This window comes from Astatotilapia calliptera, chromosome 12, assembly GCF_900246225.1.
Source record: "Astatotilapia calliptera chromosome 12, fAstCal1.2, whole genome shotgun sequence".
NCBI lineage: Eukaryota > Metazoa > Chordata > Actinopteri > Cichliformes > Cichlidae > Astatotilapia > Astatotilapia calliptera.
This window is the reverse complement of record NC_039313.1, coordinates 10781958-10802025: the sequence shown is the minus strand read 5'-3', so window position 1 is coordinate 10802025 and position 20068 is coordinate 10781958. Positions and strand designations below refer to the sequence as shown.

Here is a 20068-nt window from a genome sequence, read left to right as displayed (position 1 = left end):
ACCATTCCTCCTTTTCGCTCACACAGCAGCAACTAAATACATTTAAGCATGTAGACATCGTCAAGACCACCTGCTGAAGTTCAAACTAAGCACCAGAGCGTGATTTTAAGTGACTTTTGATGTTACATGGTTGTTGATACCCAATAGGCTGATCTAATTATTTCTCAAACTGCTGGATTTTCCCGCACAGTCATCTCTAGGGTTTACAGAGACTGGAATACAAACCAGGCAGCGCTAAAAGTGCTGCAGAGTCTCTCTCCCCCCCCCCCCCCCCCCCCCCCCCCCAAAAAAAACAAAACAACAACAACAACAGAGGGCACCGCCTGTCAAAATCTAGTTTTAAGTAATCTGATCCTGGACACAATGCACATGGTCACTGACAGACCCTTGTCTCATTTGTCAGTAATGTAGCTACAGAGTATCTCTAGACTGAGATGTCCCATGGGCTACAAAGCTTTCAGTCTTTAACGTCGAAAAGCATAAAATATCAAAATGTACTGAGATTTGAAACATTTTCTTTAAATTGTGTTTCCCACAAAGATGACTGAAACTAAAATGAAAATATTTAATTCACTTTATTGAAGAGGTAACATGTTTGAATATTTGAGTAGCTCTAACCAGAGCTTTGGTCAGCACTATTTTATTTTATTTTAATTTTTTTTTTTTTTTTTTTTTTTTTTTAAAAGGTCTTTTCAGTGTAAAGAGTTGAATTGTTTTAAACAACTAGAATCAGTTTTTCCTGTGTCGGTCACAGTTTAATTTGCAGAAGGTGGGAAAGTCGGTTAAGAAAGACTGCAATTATGAATTGAAACAACAAAGGAAAATTACCTTCAATTTTCATTGCTGTAAATTCAAAGGAACAATTTCCAGATTAAATGAGGACAAAAAAAAACAAACAACTCTAGTTCCAATTCATGAATCGTGACAAGTAATGGGAACAATGGCTTTAGCCAAAATGTACCAATTTTGTAACCAAAAGGAAACAATACTTAACTGACATGTTTTTTTGTAGTTTTATCAGTTGCATTAAAACTAAAATCGGGCTGAAACCAGCCATATGGTGTAGAGTGTGTGGAGAGAGGCCAAAGACTGAGTGAACCAGCTATTAAAGATTGGCCACATCCACAGTAAAACACACAGAACAGTCAAGTAAAGGAAGCAACAACGAAAGCAAAACAATATACAAGTCAATAGATGCAAATATGTGAGTGCAGGCAGCTTCCTATAGTTCAGCAGGTGGTTATGTCTATGTTTTATACGTGTACAAAAACAGGACTGTCTTTTATTGAAGAATGGTTGTAATTAGTTTATTCAGTGTTTTAAAGTTTCAGTAATAAGATTTTAAAAATTGCTCATTTTTATCACCAGAGTGAAGGCATGAAGAAAGATTTTTCCCTTTGGCTGTTTTCTCTGACAAAGAGAATCAGTGAAAACATGAAACAGGAAGTATTTCCTCTTAGGTTTGTATGATGATTGGAGTTCTGATTAAATGTTTCAGTGGACCACAAGATTTTCAGATCCTCAAGATGGCTAGAAGTTGAAATGGGTTATGTCCATGTTGTGATGATCGAGGACGCCAGAGGTTACACCATGTCTACAACAGTACTTTTTTAAGGAAAAAGGGAAAAGAAAACAAAATGTTTAGTCTTCTTATAAAAGGGAGCTAATATATGGAAGTTTGTTTCTGACACCAAAATTATTTATTTAAAAAATAAATTTGAAGGTATTTTTTTCAAAATGTAAGTTTCTCATTTAAACTTGTAAGTTGAAATTTTGAGATGCATAACTCGAAATTTTGACTTGGACAGTAATAAATAATGAAATTTTTTTTTTTAAAGTTTATTGTATTTTGGCAGATCTGATCTTCCATAAGAGCCATAAACTAGCATGAAGTTGCACATGCGTGGACAGAGTTTGACGTGGGACATTGTACTTTTGTGTCGTGCTTCCATTAAATTGGGGTTTCTGTTGAATAATGTCCTTGCCTTCTGCTCTGCTATTGTTGTCCACTTCTCATTCATCTCCTCACGCAGCGCGAACAAAGACACGTCAGCCTCGCCCTCTGATTGGCTCCCTGCCGGGGCCCCGCGACGCTGCTGTGCCGCGAGCTCCGCCACAACAGATGGACCTCTCGCGCTCTCCTCCTACCAGCTTCTGGATGCACTGCTGCACGCGCCCCGCTGATTGTGTCCAACGGCAGGAGAACGAGCGACTTGTCCCAGGAGTTTTAACGGCTAACGCTCAGTTCAGGAGAAACGACTGGAAGACGAAAGAAAAGGACCGAGGAGACCTATGTTAGGTGAGCCGTGAGAAGACTTCCAAAAGTCGGCACGAAGCAGACAGAGGGGTCGGTGTGGCTGAGTAGGCTGATCATGATGATGTGTCTGAGCGGTAGATGTGGCGATACGGGCTGGCTGCAGATGGATTCTTTGGTTGCCTGTATAAAAATGAAGTTTTAGTGTTTCGACAGCATCAAATGCAGGACGATTTGCAGATTTATTTATTTATTAAAAGCGCAGGGGACAGACAGACTAAAAACCTCGAATATGAGGCATTTGTGAGGAAACATCAGGGCACCAAACATGATGCCCTAGCCTAAATCTTGAACAGCAAATGATAGGACTACCCCACTGGGTCTCTACCAGAGTGTGCATAAAGATGTGTCCTTAAAACGCGTTACATAACAAGAAAATAGGGCCGGATAGACGGAGGCAGTGCCAAAAAAAAAGTGAATATTAATGTGCACTCACTTGCCAGTATATTGTAAACTGCAGTTTAATATATACCAGCAATAAATCCATCCACCATGGTCGTTTCTGGTGTTTTTAAAGTGTTTTGTTGACGTTTGATTTCAACTTTTGAGTGATTAGGTAGGTAAGCGGTAAGCGTAAACCACAATGTAAACATTAAAATTAAATGTTTTCACAAATACTGGACAATATTTAGTTTTGGTAGCTAGTACCAGTCAACTTAAGGTTTCCCTTACTGATTTGTGTTGAGTTATTCTCTAAAATTTTGACCATTACAAATATCAAAATAGTCTTTTCAAGTTCCCATAGCCCTTTCTGACATCTCAAATGCTTTGACTGCCAGTTCATCTGGACGCTTTTATTTTATTTTTTTTGACACCATCTTAGGAAAGTTTTAGCCTGGTGTTTACGGCCCTTGCAATAGTCAATGTTTATGTGATCAGTGACAATCAATGACAACACAGCCCCAGTCTTCACCCGAACAATAACTAGATAAATACCCACACACATACACAATAGGCCATTGTTTGACATTTAAAGTTATTTTCTCAGAAATTTGAGATAATAAGTCAAATTTTAAAATAGTAATCCAAAATTATGACATGTGGGCGGTTAAAAAACCAAACTTCTATAACAGATTAGGCTGAAACAGAAAACTAATTTGTTTTCCTTTTAACATCCCATCTTTCCTGCCGCAGTCTCCCTCTGTGCTCCTGCTTTGATATATAATTAAAATCTAGTGCCGCACACACATTTGTTCAGGAATCAGGAGGTGCAGTGATAATTGTGGTGTCACTTTTGAAGACACTTGGAACAGCAATGGCAAACCTTAACTTTCTGAACCTCAAGGGGAGCAATTAAATGGACTATTAGTGACAGAGAACAAGAGAAGTGAAGGGGCATCCACGCAGGAACGTGGTGATCAGAGTCCATAGAAAATCAGTAAGAAAACCATAAACCTAAAAAAAAAAATTCAGGTAAAACTCTAACATTTCTGCCTTCCCTCTTTGCAATTTTTTCCATAGCCCTCCTCTCTGCCAAAGCAGATCACTTGGGTTGCTGGTTTGGGCCCACAAGTTATATTTTTGATACCCCTGCACTGCATAATATACATTAAATTGAGGCTGTCGAAGCTCTGATATATCCGATGATATTGATGTGCAGAGCTGGTGAGACTGATGTTTAAAGTGGACGTAAAACCAATTTGGTTTAAGTTTTGAACAAAGTGTCAGTGTGTGTTTCAGCTCTGAAAATGTAATTTCATTGTCTCTACTTTTGAAGTTACAAAAGACCAGAGTGCTGGAAAATTACACCAAATTAAAGAGCACCAAATTTATACCGAGCTCTATGTACTTTGAAGAACTGTAACTAGGAAAATATTTGTAGCATGGTTAAACTTTGCATGGCGTCATTATTTCACAAAAAAGTGGGTGTGCTTTGATTGACGGAGATGGGAATTTCTTCCAGATTTAATTGACTTTATGTGAAACAAACCAGCAGCTGATAATCTTTAGCTCTACCATCTGCCGAAAAGGAAGAAAAGCTCCGTCTTTATCTGGAATCTGGGAGCCATATTCGGATTCGAGTCATGCTTCACTGTGTTGTTTTTTTTGTTTTGTTTTTTTGACAAGCCCAGTAAGCCTAACAAGGAGCAGGAGAGACGAACAGACACACACACATACACATACGCACACTATTTTTGGCTCAGTGTTGTGAACTAGTTTCGGGAGCTCAGATGTTTTTGGTGTTGCTATGACAATAATGACAATAGCAAGGCAGAGCAGTGGTAACGTGGAGGCTGAAGGCAGGGGAAGAGGACAGGAGCTATTCATCGAGCATTTCAGCCAAAGACATTGACGGAGGAGGTTCAGAGGGAGCAGGGCAAGAGGGCAGAAAACAAGCCGGGGGGAGGATGGAGGAAGTTGTGATCCTGGTTTGTAATAGTGTGTTAGATAGCCTCTAGTCTTTCACAAGGAAACATGAAGCAGCAAACTGTGAACAGAAAGCAGCGGAGAGCAGAGTTACTGTGGTACAAAAATGATGAGACATAAATATATATAGAAAGAGGTGGTAGATGGCGGCTGCGGGTTGACTGAGGTTGTAATGAGGCACGGGGGGATTTCAGACGGTCGATTAGCTCTACATTTGGACACAGAAGAGCACTCCGATCTGAAACAGGACTAGGTCAGCCGTGGGTCAGTCTGGCTAGATTTATATGCTGCTGGTTCTGCTATTGCAGCCACACCATCCTGCAGAGCATTTCTACAGGGAGTGCAGAATTATTAGGCAAGTTGTATTTTTGAGGAATAATTTTATTATTGAACAACAACAATGTTCTCAATGAACCCAAAAAACTCATTAATATCAAAGCTGAATGTTTTTGGAAGTAGTTTTTAGTTTTAGCTATTTTAGGGGGATATCTGTGTGTGCAGGTGACTATTACTGTGCATAATTATTAGGCAACTTAACAAAAAACAAATATATACCCATTTCAATTATTTATTTTTACCAGTGAAACCAATATAACATCTCCACATTCACAAATATACATTTCTGACATTCAGAAACAAAACAAAAACAAATCAGCGACCAATATAGCCACCTTTCTTTGCAAGGACACTCAAAAGCCTGCCATCCATGGATCCTGTCAGTGTTTTGATCTGTTCACCATCAACATTGCGTGCAGCAGCAACCACAGCCTCCCAGACACTGTTCAGAGAGGTGTACTGTTTTCCCTCCTTGTAAATCTCACATTTGATGATGGACCACAGGTTCTCAATGGGGTTCATATCATGTGAACAAGGAGGCCATGTCATTAGTTTTTCTTCTTTTATACCCTTTCTTGCCAGCCACGCTGTGGAGTACTTGGACGCGTGTGATGGAGCATTGTCCTGCATGAAAATCATGTTTTTCTTGAAGGATGCAGACTTCTTCCTGTACCACTGCTTGAAGAAGGTGTCTTCCAGAAACTGGCAGTAGGACTGGGAGTTGAGCTTGACTCCATCCTCAACCCGAAAAGGCCCCACAAGCTCATCTTTGATGAGCCCAAACCAGTACTCCACCTCCACCTTGCTGGCGTCTGAGTTGGACTGGAGCTCTCTGCCCTTTACCAATCCAGCCACGGGCCCATCCATCTGGCCCATCAAGACTCACTCTCATTTCATCAGTCCATAAAACCTTAGAAAAACCAGTCTTGAGATATTTCTTGGCCCAGTCTTGACGTTTCAGCTTGTGTGTCTTGCTCAGTGGTGGTCGTCTTTCAGCCTTTCTTACCTTGGCCATGTCTCTGAGTATTGCACACCTTGTGCTTTTGGGCACTCCAGTGATGTTGCAGCTCTGAAATATGGCCAAACTGGTGGCAAGTGGCATCTTGGGAGCTGCACGCTTGACTTTTCTCAGTTCATGGGCAGTTATTTTGCGCCTTGGTTTTTCCACACGCTTCTTGTGACCCTGTTGACTATTTTGAATGAAACGCTTGATTGTTCGATGATCACGCTTGAGAAGCTTTGCAATTTTGAGACTGCTGCATCCCTCTGCAAGATATCTCACTATTTTTGACTTTTCTGAGCCCGTCAAGTCCTTCTTTTGACCCATTTTGCCAAAGGAAAGGAAGTTGCCTAATAATTATGCACACCTGATATAGGGTGTTGATGTCATTAGACCACACCCCTTCTCATTACAGAGATGCACATCACCTAATATGCTTAATTGGTAGTAGGCTGTCGAGCCTATACAGCTTGGAGTAAGACAACATGCATGAAGAGGATGATGTGGACAAAATACTCATTTGCCTAATAATTCTGCACTCCCTGTACTAACACAAGAATCTCTTGTTATAACAGACAAAAGTGATCAATGGTTTGGAGATGTTTCAATTAAACAGGGTAACTGCATCGAAATCTGGTCTCTGAGCATGTTATGGCCTGCTATTGTAGAGCTGCCTTATTTTGATAAAAAAAAAAAAAAATACGTGAGTACTCTGCAGTGGGCTGCTTATGATTATTTAGAGCTTTAGCTTTGCATTTCCATTACAGTCATATGTTTTGATACATTTATGGAGTTCTAAAACTAAAACAATATAAATTGTTCACTTTTTTTTTTTTGATAACTTGAAATGGAGCGAAAAAGGAAAAAAAAACCTGTTAAACACTTTTAGGCCTCTTTTGAAACTTTGAATCACATTTTTTGTTTGTGCAAATGAAACACATTAAAAGTAGACTAAAGTAATAATAAAGTTTATAAAATATAACAGTCTAATAGTTTTACAATAGTAAAAGTGAATTTGAAGCCCAGCTGCAGATTAGTTTTTGCATCAGTTTAGCCATCGCTATCATAATTCAGCAAAATGAAAAGAGTAAGGTGCCAGGTAAACTAAAAATAAAATGTCTAAAGAATAAGTGTTGTTCATAGTAGAAGTGGGGTCAATTATCTAAAGCGACAGACAGTACCAAGGTGAAGAAGAGAGTGTAGCCAGGGTACAGTGGGTAGAGATGAGTGATTAGAGTGAAAGGGAGGGTTTATAAGATGGTAGTGAGATGTACTATGATTAGTTTGTAGAGAGTGACCCTGAAAAGAGTTGAAGATGCTCTCACTCCCAATGACTGACCAATGCTGTATTAATTTCTAATAATGTATTCATTATAAATGGATACTTCAGAAGGACAGCTTAGGTCGAGACAAAGTTGGAGAGGTAAGGCTGAGATGGATTGGACATGCAGAGGAGGGACAGCGAATACACTGAACAAAGGAAGGTGAATATGGAGCCTGCCAGGCAGAAGGAAAAGACCACAGAGAAAATGGATGCAGTGAAAGAGGACATGTAGAGGGGCAGGTGTGATACAGGAGGATGCTAGAGGCAAGGTGAGATGGAAGCATCTGATCCACTTTGGCAACCACTAAAGAGAGCAGCCAAAAGAAGATCATTTGTATTCATCTAGTTTTTCATTTACAACCCCTGAATTAAATAATATGTTAACTCGTATTAGATGATTGACACTGCTCTAAAATAACAGTGAAAAGAACAAAATGGGTGTCTCACCATGAATGAGCAGTGAGTATGGCTCACATTTTTAATGTTGCCCTCTCAGCAGCGTTAAAAGTGACATGTCTGAGTCAATCTTTTTCTCTGGAGCTTGAAGTCTCATGAAAGAAGGATCAATTTTGTTATCAGATTCCAGTTTAGTTGGCATAAAGTTCACGTTGATCTCAGACAATTATGGCATTGTTTTTGTGTTGTCAACTGTCCACATGTCCGTCGCAGACCGCTGCCTTTGACCGTGATAATAAAGGCTAATGTCTTCCATTGTGTAGGTCAGTGCTTAGCTTTTGAGCTCTTGACAGGGCTAATATAGGTGATGAAATATTGATAGCCCCTGGCGTTGGGCTGAGCTGATTGGCGTTAAATATTTAATTTGCCCACATTAACTGAGGCTTTTTATTTCAGAGATTGACAGCCCCATCTTATTTTATCAGCACTGCGTGTTCAAGCTGCTTCTGTTTACACTAAACTGTGGAAGTATGTGCCTGATCCAAGAGTTTAAAGATTGATAACAGGGTGAGGCTCGTCCACGTGTGTGTAAGCGGATTATTCATTTGTGCTGCTTGAATTGAGGAAGTTTTAAGCTGTGTCAGGCCCTGTGTCGGCTTCCTGTGTGGCTGATTGAGTAAAGGAGGAAGTGATTTAACGGAAGGGGAGCACTTCCTTTTAACGTCCCCACTCTTCCCTGTCTGTTCACAGTCACGTTCAGAAGAAAAGACCCTCTTGGATCACTGACACCTGAGGATACAAACAGAATCTACCTGCCTATAACTTTGGCTGCCTCTCCTCATAGGCAGTTTCTTCTCTGGTGACTCAACAACAACTCATAGTCTTTACGACGGTAAGATCCATTGTTGTCTTATAATACATTTATATATATATATATATATATGGCTATGTAACAGGAAGGTAGTTTAAACCGAGGCCTTTCAACTAATGTCCAAAATGGTTTTGGGTGTTTCGGCCTGTTTACAGTAAATCAAGTGTATTTAACACTACTGTGGGGAGTATGCTGTAAACAGGGGTTAACTGTAACTAATTAGCAGTAATACTACTTCAATGTTAACACAAAACAAAAAAGTCTACGGCAGGTATGGGTAAAGTACACACCTGGGGCTGGAATCAGCCTGCAGACTACCTCAGGTCACTCACAGTTGCTCTAAAAGGAATATGAAAGGAGGCTAGACACACGTTTTTTTTAAATATACATGAATCATACAAATTTAGAGTTTGTTGCAAATAACAGTGGAGCAGTAATAAGCTGTGTCCAGTGAATTGCTTACCCAGTGGAAGGATTCGAACTCCACCGTCTTGTATTGTAGCTGGTAGTCCTTGTCTTCGTAGTCTGTTAGCTCACCCACTTGAACCATCTCTCTGCCTCCAGCTCGCCAAGGCACTCCGCAGTAGAACAAGGCCTACTGTCAAGGAGTCTCTGGGGACTGCCACAAAAGTGACCTGATCATCTTACGGGTAGAAAAACAAGAGACAGCAAGGGATGCAAAACAAACAGCAGAGGAATAGCAGCTGTAGGTATAGCTGTAATTTCGTAGGTCATCACTGTTGCATAGTGTGGACTTAAATGTTACTTAAATCTAACACAGTGTAGGTGTCTTGAAGAGTGAAGAATAAATTGTGACCTGATGACAGATCTAAGTGTAAAGTCACACAGATATTGAAGCTGTATTGTCAGGTCATCATGAATGTCTAACCATTTTTTTTTTTTTTTTTTTTTGCAATCTGCCTTAAACAGGCGATCATTTAAACCAATAGGATTCATTTTCTTCAGAGGCTAAGCTGAGACCTGCAGTAAATGTTGTTTCAGTTCAGTTGTGACTTATTGAAATATGTCAGTGTAGAAAAAAATCACGCGCATTGCATGACAAAGCAGAGGTCTTTCTACATATAGAGGAAAATCCCCAGAAGAAAATGTGTTTTTAAGGTCTATGTCAGCATCATTGATGACCCTGTGCAATCATATTATGTATTTTTTGTTATTATTATTAAGGTCAAGGGTTAAAAAAAACTATCATTCTTCATTGAAAGTTGTTCCAAAATATCCTTTCTGCTTGTCTCAAAAACACAGGGTTTGGTTAGAGAACCAAGAATTCTTATTTTAATTACTTAAAAAAAGATGTTTCTTATAGCATGGGCTTGTTAAGTAACTATCATGAACTTTCATTTTGGGGAATAACTTTTGTGGGCTAGGCCAGAGGTCATCACTGATTTTAGACCTCAAAGAGTTAGGTGGGGTTACATTTACTCAACCATAAAATGTATTTTTGCTCATGAAATTGCTAAAACGGTAGCAAAATGCTCAATTTCGTGTTAAGTAAGGCGATTCATTGCTTCATCTACATGCAAACTAATCTTGGTAAGTGCCTCTGACTCCAAAGGCCTATTTTGAGGAAAAACCCTGCAACAGTTGCATCTTTAACTTTTGGTCTTCATGTTCTGAGGAAAAACAAAAAGAAAAGAAAAGCGTGCTATATGGCAGATGAAGGCACATAATGTGTTTTGCCAGTAGCATGCTCAGAGATGAATGTTTAGGCAGCTGAAATAATTTGCAGCAGCAGGTGGTCCATGTGTCCTGCACCTGTCCTTCATCCGGAGGTTTCTATCCTGCCAAACTCACACAGAAACACTCTGTCACTCAGCGAAGAGGGAAGGAAAACTCTGCAGGGTGGTGGCAGAGTGCCATTTAAAACAGCTGCATGTGCAAATGTGCAGCGTTTGTTTATGTGAAAGAGCTCACAGGAAAGAGAAAATACATTGTAAGACGAAGAAGAGAATGAGGAGAGCAGCTGCTCCCCTCATTCGCATAGTATATGTTTTGATTTAGTACAGGGACACAGTGGTGGAGGTTTAACTATCTTAAGGGAAGTAGTTGCCAGGAAAGCAGATATCATCTTCTTGTTATTGTTTACGGTCTGCAGCTCTGCCTCCTCCTCTTCCTGCAGTCACTCTGTCACTTCTGTTCTGTGCTCGCTGCTGGTCATGAGGAGTCATGAGACATTAACTCTGTGTGCCTTCTTTGTGTCTCAGCTCCTCTCATGCTCACTGAGAATGGATGATACACAGTACGGGGTTCAGATCGGAGAGAACAAGTTCGTCAGCAAGTAAGTCTTCCATCCCGCACTGTTTCTCATATAAACATAAGTATGTTTATACAGATTATAAATTCACAGTAAGTGACAACAGGGAAACAAATGAGTAGCCTTTATTCATCTTTGGTATGTTTAAAAAAAACCCATTAATTTAAAAAAGATGATGTGAAATAGGGATGTTTGTGGTTTTAAAGGTTTCAGCCTGTTAACTGTTTGCAGTGTTCATTATCTGAAATCTAGGTCTTTATTTATGACAACAAGTATCCCTAATACCTAACAAACTGTGTGATCTTTGGCTTTTGAAGTCTGACCAATCAGTTAATAAAAATGATAAATAATGCACACTGAAAATTATTAACAATTATTTTTCTCCACAACATAAAGTTACAGTTACTCCGCCTACCTGCATATACATTCACTTGTATTGTGAGACTCCTATTTAGGGTTTCAGTATAGAGACATTGAAATATTAAGGGAACAGGACTTCACCTGGTCCTGAAACTGCTTGTCAGTTAATTGTCAAATTACATTTGACTTCTATAAGCATACAAGACACGATATCCTGCCAAGATGACTGAATAATAAACAGCAGTACACAGATCATGTTACCAGTCACTCACAGGGTTAACACAGAGACAGGAAATCACACACTTGCATCTACTGAAACCCCAAACCTCTCAACAGAAAGCCAAATCAACATTTTATTCACACAGCCAAAGATAAATGTCTTTTCCAAAGTTTTTAATGGTGGCTTTATTAAGCTGATGAGAAAACATCAATTGAAACTGAATCTCAGCCTTACCAAGAACAGACATTAAATGCTTCTCTTTAGACATGCTTCTTATCTTACTACACCAAGAAACTGCTACACCCACTTTTCTTCTTCCTTTGTCTGTACATTAAAAAAGAAATGAGAGCTAATGAAAGAAAGGACGGGATCTGAAAATTACACATTAATCTCAATTCTGTGACTTATTTTTAATCTTTTAATCCTGATCTCATCTGGTTCTTATCTGGTGGGAAAGAACTTAAATGTAGTAGTGGCTATCATGTAATGCTAATGGAGAATAAACCTCTAGGAGAAAACTGTGAGAAGATGAAAAATCAGTGAAAACGGCAACATTGTAATTTAAGGTTTGGGTGGGTCAGAGAATTTTGTCAGATTTGAGATTGGGCAGTTTGTTAATCTCAGGGTTAAACAGGGTTGGAATTAACATTTCAATCTGCCCCTGCATAAAGTACACAATAACACTAATCCAGCAGCAGAGACTGCCCTATCTTTCTCTAAACATATATGAAGTTTTTTTTTTTTAATTAGTTCTTTTTATTTTTGGTCTTACTGACATTAACATTAACAGCATAGTAAGGAATACTTTATTTTATCAGGAATGTTGTGGAGGGCCGCACCAGCATTACACAGGAGGTGATCTATTACTACATGGCTATATTACAACCTGCCCCTGCACAGTGGCATAGAATGAGACTTTGTAGAATAGTTTTCTTTTTGTTTGCTCATCTCTCAGCTGCCTTCAACTCACCACCACAGAAACTAAGTGAAATCCAAAATTACCAAAGTGGTGATTAAGTGCCAGAAATATTGTCAGTGCAGTGACCTGTATCCACTGATGTTAGCACCAACTGGTTTTCAGATATATTTGCATCACTCCATTAGTGATGATGTTATGCATTTTTGGGATGAATAAAGATCCCCAAAATTTGATCTAGTGTTGTTAAAAGTGCACGGTGCATGCAGAATTACAGCTGCAGGCACTACGAGGTGGTAAATCAGTGGGAATCTCCTTAAAACTTTGTTTCCTTCCAGTGATTTAACTACTTCTGTCTTCAGGTCAACAGTCCTGTCACATCTTAAAACTTACAACCTCTATTATGAAGGGCAGAATCTGCAGCTGCGGCACAGAGAGGTGAGTAATTGCATCTCTCGGTTTGTGTGTGTATGTACTCACATACAGTGTGAGTGCAGAGTGAGTGAGTGAATGTGTTTAATCTTATTTTATTGTTTTAAATTTCAACAGAAGAACCTGAATGTGTCGAGGCTTCATCCCCACTTTCACTTTTGCTCTTAATATATTTAATATAATATACCCCACCCATTTCACCCTATATCCCTAAGGAGTAGCAACTGTCCAGTCTGTGTGTATTTACTGTATATGTGTGTTTGTGTGTATTCATCAGTATTCGTGTCTTCCAACAGGAAGAAGAGGAACTGATTGTTGAGGGCTTGCTGAATATCTTTTGGGGCCTCCGGCGACCAATCAGGCTACAGATGCAGGATGACCACGAGCGAATCCGGCCGCCCCCCTCCTCCACGTCTTGGCACTCGGGTTGCAATCTGGACAGTCAAGGGTAAGAGCTCCAGACAGATCCAGTTACACCCCAGTGACCGGAAATGGTGATACAGAGAGGTCAGTGAGGGCAGATATAGATTTTATCTAGTTTGTCCAATGAAAGACAAGCAGGTATTTAATGTTTAAAAGTGTGTAATTAGGGTTTGAGATTTAAATCCATGTAAATGGAGTTTAATTCCTAAATAAGATACAAATTGGCAGCTTTCCATAAGCAAAAGTGAATCTTTTAAGCCACACTTCTGGTTTAATTGAGGATCGTACTCCAAGCTATTGCAAATCAGTCCATGTCAATAGGCTCTTAGTGCCATTTTCAGCGCTCCCATTTATCAAAAGAAGCTATTCTTGCTCCGAGGATAGCAGGCCTCACAGGCATAGAGCTGCCATTTGGATGTTAACATGAAAACAACAACAAAAACTCTCATAAGTAGCCAAATTGCTGTGAGATTCTTCAGAAATTTGCTTGATTATGACAGGAAACATTGTCACAACTCCTAACTAAAAGAACAGCTGCACTGGCAAAGAGGAACAGCAGTCACAAGTTGAAACTAACCAACCCAGATATGACAGCAGGTTAAAAATGGCAGCTACTACAGGAAACCTAATAATAAGACTCACCACTACAGTCAGGACAGACCAGCATGTTGATGGCATCACAAACACATATCAAAGTGAAAAAAGAAAAACTGGTGTTCTCAAGAAAATCTCACAAACTGATCGAGATCTCCCTCTAGATTCATACATGGTGTGGAGGGAGTTTTAGTTCAGCTGTGCAGACCTGGACTGCTCTTAAACTTAATGGCTTTACAAGATTCTAGTGGCTGTTAGTCCACACTAAAATCAATATCAGGATAATAGTTTTTTGAGAAACTACAGCTTATGGTCATAAATACATGATGGGAGTTATCATTTGAAGGTGCAGTTTTTTATCTGAAAAAATATTTTTAGCTGTATGTTTACAGTTTTGACAGTTTGCAGTTCTTCTCCTTCACCCCATAAATGTACTCTCTCCTGTTCCCTGTTTGAAGTTCTCCCACCACCACAGATGGTCAACAGGCTCAGCAGAGCTCACCCACAGTGGAAGTGACGCCACCTGACAGCCAACCAGAGGACAACGGTGTGACTGAAGAGGAGGCAGAAGGTAAATTTTGGACTTTCGTTTTATACATTTATATTTTAAGACTTCAGTCATTTAGATTTTAAATATTTCAAGCTGTATCTACATGGTTATAAATAACCAATAAAGTAAGAGTAAAATATTAACCCAAACATAGCTGGACTGGCCATCGGGCATACCGGGCATTTGCCCGGTGGGCCGCTGGCGATTTTTTATTTTTATGGGCCGATGGATTTTTTTTTATTATTATTTTTTTAGGAAGGGTATATATAATGAAAGGTGTTGGATTGGCCAATTGGTCATGATCGACTCTGGGCTGGACCAGTTACAGCCGAGGAGGCCGAATGCACCCGCCCCCTTGTTTAGCAATCACGTGAGTTTTCGCGCATTGCATGCCGGGAACTCGTGGCGAAACAATCCAAGTACCGCATCAAATGCAAGCATTTGCAGCACCGCAAAACGTTCATTCTCCGGTTCCAATGCCTTCTTGTTTTTTCTTTGCCACACAAAAAAGGAATGTACAAAACAAAAGTAGAACAATGCCGGTCCGTACAAAGACAGACTCGACGAAAAGACAAAGAAAAGATACGAGGAAAAAATCAAAGGTGTGAAAGGGTCAGACCCTTAGGAGCACACAGAGTGGACAAAGGACGTTAGCGTGCTGCCCAACTTTCACCACGCTCATATTTATAATTATACGGTTCTTGGAGTGAGTGCATACACTCATGAAGTTTAGTAACTTCAGGTCACTGCAACAAGCCCAAATACAGTTTACCGACGGATGGGTGCAGGACCTTGAAATGCACCGTGTAGAACGAAAGACCATCGTACGAACAAAGGTAAGTTTACCAGTCTCACAAATCGTCTTCATAAATACACATTCGTTAACCGTTTATTAATAGGACCTTTGAGCTCAACGGTAATTAATTAGTAGTGGAAATAATTTCTGGTTCATTACAGAAATGTAGCAGTGACAATAATACTGTATGCTGTAATCGTACTGGGAAATTAGTGATACAAAACAACTGTTTTATCCTGTGAATAAAAGTATATGTTTTTGTCAATGTACCATGGTAATAACAGAAGCGAAACACAATATTGTGTCAGGACAATTTACTATTTATGCACAATAAACAAAGGAGCATAGCGCGACAATTTCTGTTCAGCGCCAGACTTGCTTGTAACCTATATCACCAATTATGTTAAGAAAAATGACGTATTAACTACTACAAAACTCTGACCTTTGTGGGAATGCTTGGAGCAGACTAACCTGTGAGCTGGAGTGTTCTGAGACGTTATATTTGGTATATCCAGACCATCCGTTGGCTCTTACTTCGGAAACATGGTTTAAAAAATTTCTCTTCAACGACGTAATCTGATAAAAAAAACAAAAACGATCGGCTTCCCGTGGCTGTCATGCGACCGGCTATTGCAGTTAATAATACAACAGCTTCTTGCCATTTTTTGTGTTTCTTTTTATCGCTGTGTAACTGAGTTCAATTGAAAGCCTGCGTGCGCTAGTACCTCTTGCCACAAGTTCCCAGAATCCTTTGCGGTTTTACCCCTGAATGACGTCACATTTTCAATCTTTATCCTGGTGGGCCGGTCTCTAGTCAAAATGCCCGGGCCGATTTTTTGTCCCAGTCCAGCCTTGAACCCAAAGGTGTAAATTAGTCTAAATTGCCCATAGGTGTGAATGCGGGAGTGAATGTAAGCGCGAATGGTTGTCTGTCTCTGTGTATTAGCTCTGCGACAGACTGGCGACCTGTCCAGGGCGTACCCCGCCTCTTGCCCTATGACAGCTGGGATATGCTCCTGCACCCCCTGTGACTCTGAAAAGGATAAGCGGATGGATGGATAGATAGATTTATCTTATTTTGAACGTGTTTGCTCACACTTCTTTCAGTATTTATAGATTTTTTTGAGCTGTTTCTCAGTTTTTTGCTACCTGTTCTTTTGGTTTTACTCATTTGAACTGTACATTACTCTGATGGCTATAATGAGGATCGAATAAGCAGCCTCAAACATCAGTCATTTACTAAGAATATTTTGTTTTTAAACTGGCTGAATCTTGGCGAAAAAAAGTTGGATCGCATTAAGATGAAATGAAATTAGCTATAAACACATTTTTAATTAAAAATAAAATTTGCACATTAAAGCGAAAGATAAAATTTGTTTACAGTTCTGTGTAAGTGATGTTTATTTCTAAAACTATGGTTTTCTTTCACTATTTTGTGATCTTAGCTTAGGGCTACACTGAATAATAATCAGTAATTTAAGGTGGTTCAACATTTGATTTGACAGAGGACAGTGAGAGCTCCGCTCAGCTCCTCAGGACAAAGAGCGATGCCGGGGTCTTAAGGAGAGGCCAGCGAAGGTCGCCAAGTGACCAGAGGAAAATCCGACGCCATCGATTCTCCATCAACGGACACTTCTACAACCATAAAGTAAAACTTTTAAAAACTTACAGAATAATCAAATAAAATTCATTAGGTTAGTTCATTTATGTGACTTTATGTGATTTGGGAACAGGTTTTAGTTACATTTTTCTTGAGAAAATGTGTTTAAAAGTGAAAAGAGTAAAAGTTTTAGCTTCAACAATTTTAACTGAACCTAAATTAATATTTAAAATATTAATATTTAAAATGTTTTTCCATTTCATCCTCAGACAGCAGTGTTTACGCCTGCTTACGGGTCGGTGACTAACGTTCGCATCAACAGCTGTATGACCACGCCGCAGGTGCTACGAGTTCTCCTTAACAAGTTCAAAATCGAAAACAGCCCAGATGATTTTGCACTCTATCTGGTCCATGCTAGTGGAGGTGAGTTAAGACTTTAGCCGCAGTCCACTAATTTTATTTTATCTGATTTTATCATCTACTTTTAGACTTTTAGTTTTATTACTTTTAAAGTTGGAAGTTTTTGCATTATTGCTGGTGGTGCAATCAAATCTGAACTAAAGCTACAACACAGAGCTTCTCTATAAAGCTTCGTAGCTGAAAATGCTACGTCAAGATGAACAGGATCAACCTTTTGAATCTCTATAAAGCTTATAATTTATTTTTATTTTTTTTTAGAGGCTATGATATTTGGAAACTCAACACAGAATCGGTGTTGTCATTATTCCATTTCTGTTCACTCACTGGGTTTTCTGAGCTGAAAGAAACACATTGCAGTCAGTAATCAAACAGCAATTAGCAGAAGTGTAACTGAAAAGTAATGATGCTTTCAAAATGATGATGAAGATGTTTGATGAGATTGTAGATTATGTTGCGGTAACAAATGGCAAACTACCCCACATACAACTGAGTGCTCTTGCTGTTTGTTTTTGATTAAGTCCTTGCATCAGACCCAGCTGTAAAGTCTGAATGTCAGTGCTAAATTATTCATGAACTATTGGCTATGTGGATTACAAATATGGATATGTGTCATGTAGCTCAAAGGCGGACATTGAGGACATTGTGTATAAAATGTGTTATTGTTATTAATCCATCACTCCGTGTATGTTCTGGTGTTTCAGAGCGAGTGAAACTGAAGCGGACTGACTATCCTATGTTGCTGAGAATCATGCAGGGACCGTGTGAGCAAGTCTGCAAAATATTCCTCATGGAAGAAGATCTCGGAGAAGAAGTCACATATGATGTAAATCACCATTTTCTTTTTTCATAGCTATAAATGAACATGTGTTAATTATTTTACAGTTACTTTTTCCTTGTAAAACGAATAAAGTATACGCACAAGTATTTGCACTTGTGTTTCCAATATTCAATTATCTTTTGGGATTTGGCCTTAAAATTCTCTTTGCTTCCACAAGGTGGCGCAGTATATCAAGTTTGAGATGCCTGTCCTCCAGAGTTTCATCACCAAGCTAAAGGAAGAGGAGGACAGAGAGGTGCAGAAACTCAGGAGAAGGTATAAGAAATACATTTTTAATCTGTCCTGGCATTCAGTAAACATAATCTTAACATCTTTAACTTTTATGAGCTGCAATAAATATGAAAAGTGGAGGCCTACAAGCTATTTTTAAACTATTTTTTAGCCCACCACCTGCCCCCAGTCTAATGTGGATGTGCACGTGTTTTTATTGGCTCTTTAAAAAATCCTCAGATTTGGTCTTCCTCTGCCTTCATATTTGCAGGTATAACTATATTCGGAATATAATCGAGAAGCAGCTCCAGTGTCTTCCAGAGGGGGCAAAGTGTATGTGATCTGCTTATGGTAGGGCCCCCCACACCAAACTGTCACCACAGCTGCCAAGCCGTGACCAAGAGAATGACCAAGAATCAGCTGACAAGAGCAACAAGTACATGTTTCACCAACTGTCCTCCCTCAGCACATCCCACAATCAGTCAGCCCACAGTTTGCTCTTTCGTGCACGTGTTGAGTGTGACCATCTCTGTGATACTGAGAGTCATGGCAACACACACACTTTTTTTTTTCTTTGCTTTTCTTTACCATGAACAGAGCACTCGGACAAACGTCTCCTGTTTGTGTTTTTTAACCTTTTTTTAGTCTGTTAGCCTGCAAGATGAGGCTAAAATGTAACCTGTCTTCTGCCTTCGCTGCAGGAAATATTCAAAATCGTTTTAAAGCACAAATGTCATCTTATAGTGACTATATAGGTTTCTCCAAGCACAAAACACACAAAGTTGGTGGGATACTTTGAAGCTGATGTAAACATTTAGGACCTTTTTCATTTCATTGATGTGAAATCTTTTTATTGCCACTGCAGGCTGTGACTGTGATAATGCAGTTACACACAGTATTTGGCAATTTTACATGTAGGCAGCATGTAAGACTGAGAATCACAGGGAACAACCATCCTGTAAATGTGGAGTGGTCTGACGGTGACAAAAATTAACCTTACATATTTCATTAAATTTAATGCATAAAAAGCCCAAGTGAAAGAGTATGGAGAAGTGATTCCTGCATATCAAACCCCCAAAACTTCAACTGTTTATGTTTGGTGGCACCGGTCTTTGTCCTGCTTACTGAGTTTTAAATGAGATCTGGTGACATTGAAGCCAAACTCTCAGCATGAAGTTAGATCCAGAAGTTCCCCAAAATAACAGACTATTCCTTGGAATAATGCAACTTTTTGAGCTACTTGTTTTGTTCCTACACACACTCTTACGCTAAAGGTTTGCCTGACGTTAACCAGATTGCACAAAATCTTCATGTTTTGTTTTCATTTTGATTTAGTTTTTTTTTGTTTTTGTTTTTTTGACATCTACATCCAGCAGAGACAAGAAGCACAAAACGATAATCCCACAAGACTGTGAATTTTACGGAGAATGTTTTTAAACGTACGAACGAGCATTTCTAAGCAGTGCGGTTTGCCTCCACATGTACAGCACTTTGTCTCCTTCCGCCTGACAGTTCAGTATTTCTGACACGCAGTGGACGACGCCCCGAAGATTGTGTGAGAGCATGCATGTTGTGTTTTTAGTGACTAAGACTTGCCTGCTTTTGTATTGTGTCTTTTACAAAGTAAAGAAGAAATTTTAGCCTTTAAAGTGTTAACTCTTGCCACTACTTTGTGGAAGTTTTCGTACAATGTTTGTTATTTAATAAAAAATTTGTCTGGGGAAAATGAACTTGTAGTTCTCATCTGTTTTTGTTGCAGTCACTGTTACCTAACGATGCTGAATTCGTTTGCAGTGGCAGAAGCTTCGGGAGAGCTCGCTGAATGTTCT

General features: G+C 39.4%; 1 protein-coding gene across 1 annotated transcript; it reads left to right on the top strand.

Moving 5' to 3' along the window:
• The first annotated feature begins 1882 nt into the window (after positions 1-1882).
• rassf2b (Ras association domain family member 2b) lies at positions 1883-19969 on the top strand. Its single transcript, XM_026187884.1, has 11 exons — positions 1883-2299; positions 8488-8629; positions 10831-10904; positions 12739-12814; positions 13105-13256; positions 14284-14396; positions 16677-16819; positions 17041-17194; positions 17893-18014; positions 18187-18284; positions 18511-19969. Exons 3-11 carry the CDS (start codon positions 10852-10854, stop codon positions 18578-18580), a joined length of 981 nt encoding a protein of 326 aa, XP_026043669.1. The 5' UTR covers positions 1883-2299; positions 8488-8629; positions 10831-10851; the 3' UTR covers positions 18581-19969.
• Positions 19970-20068: the final 99 nt, after the last annotated feature.

Excerpts from the sequence above, each read along its gene's own strand:
- rassf2b (XM_026187884.1), top strand. The coding sequence starts at position 10,852 with ATGGATGATACACAGTACGGGGTTCAGATCGGAGAGAACAAGTTCGTC. Across the intron at positions 18,015-18,186 it reads GAGAAGAAGTCACATATGAT|GTGGCGCAGTATATCAAGTT; the intron begins GTAAATCACCAT and ends TGCTTCCACAAG. Across the intron at positions 18,285-18,510 it reads GTGCAGAAACTCAGGAGAAG|GTATAACTATATTCGGAATA; the intron begins GTATAAGAAATA and ends TCATATTTGCAG.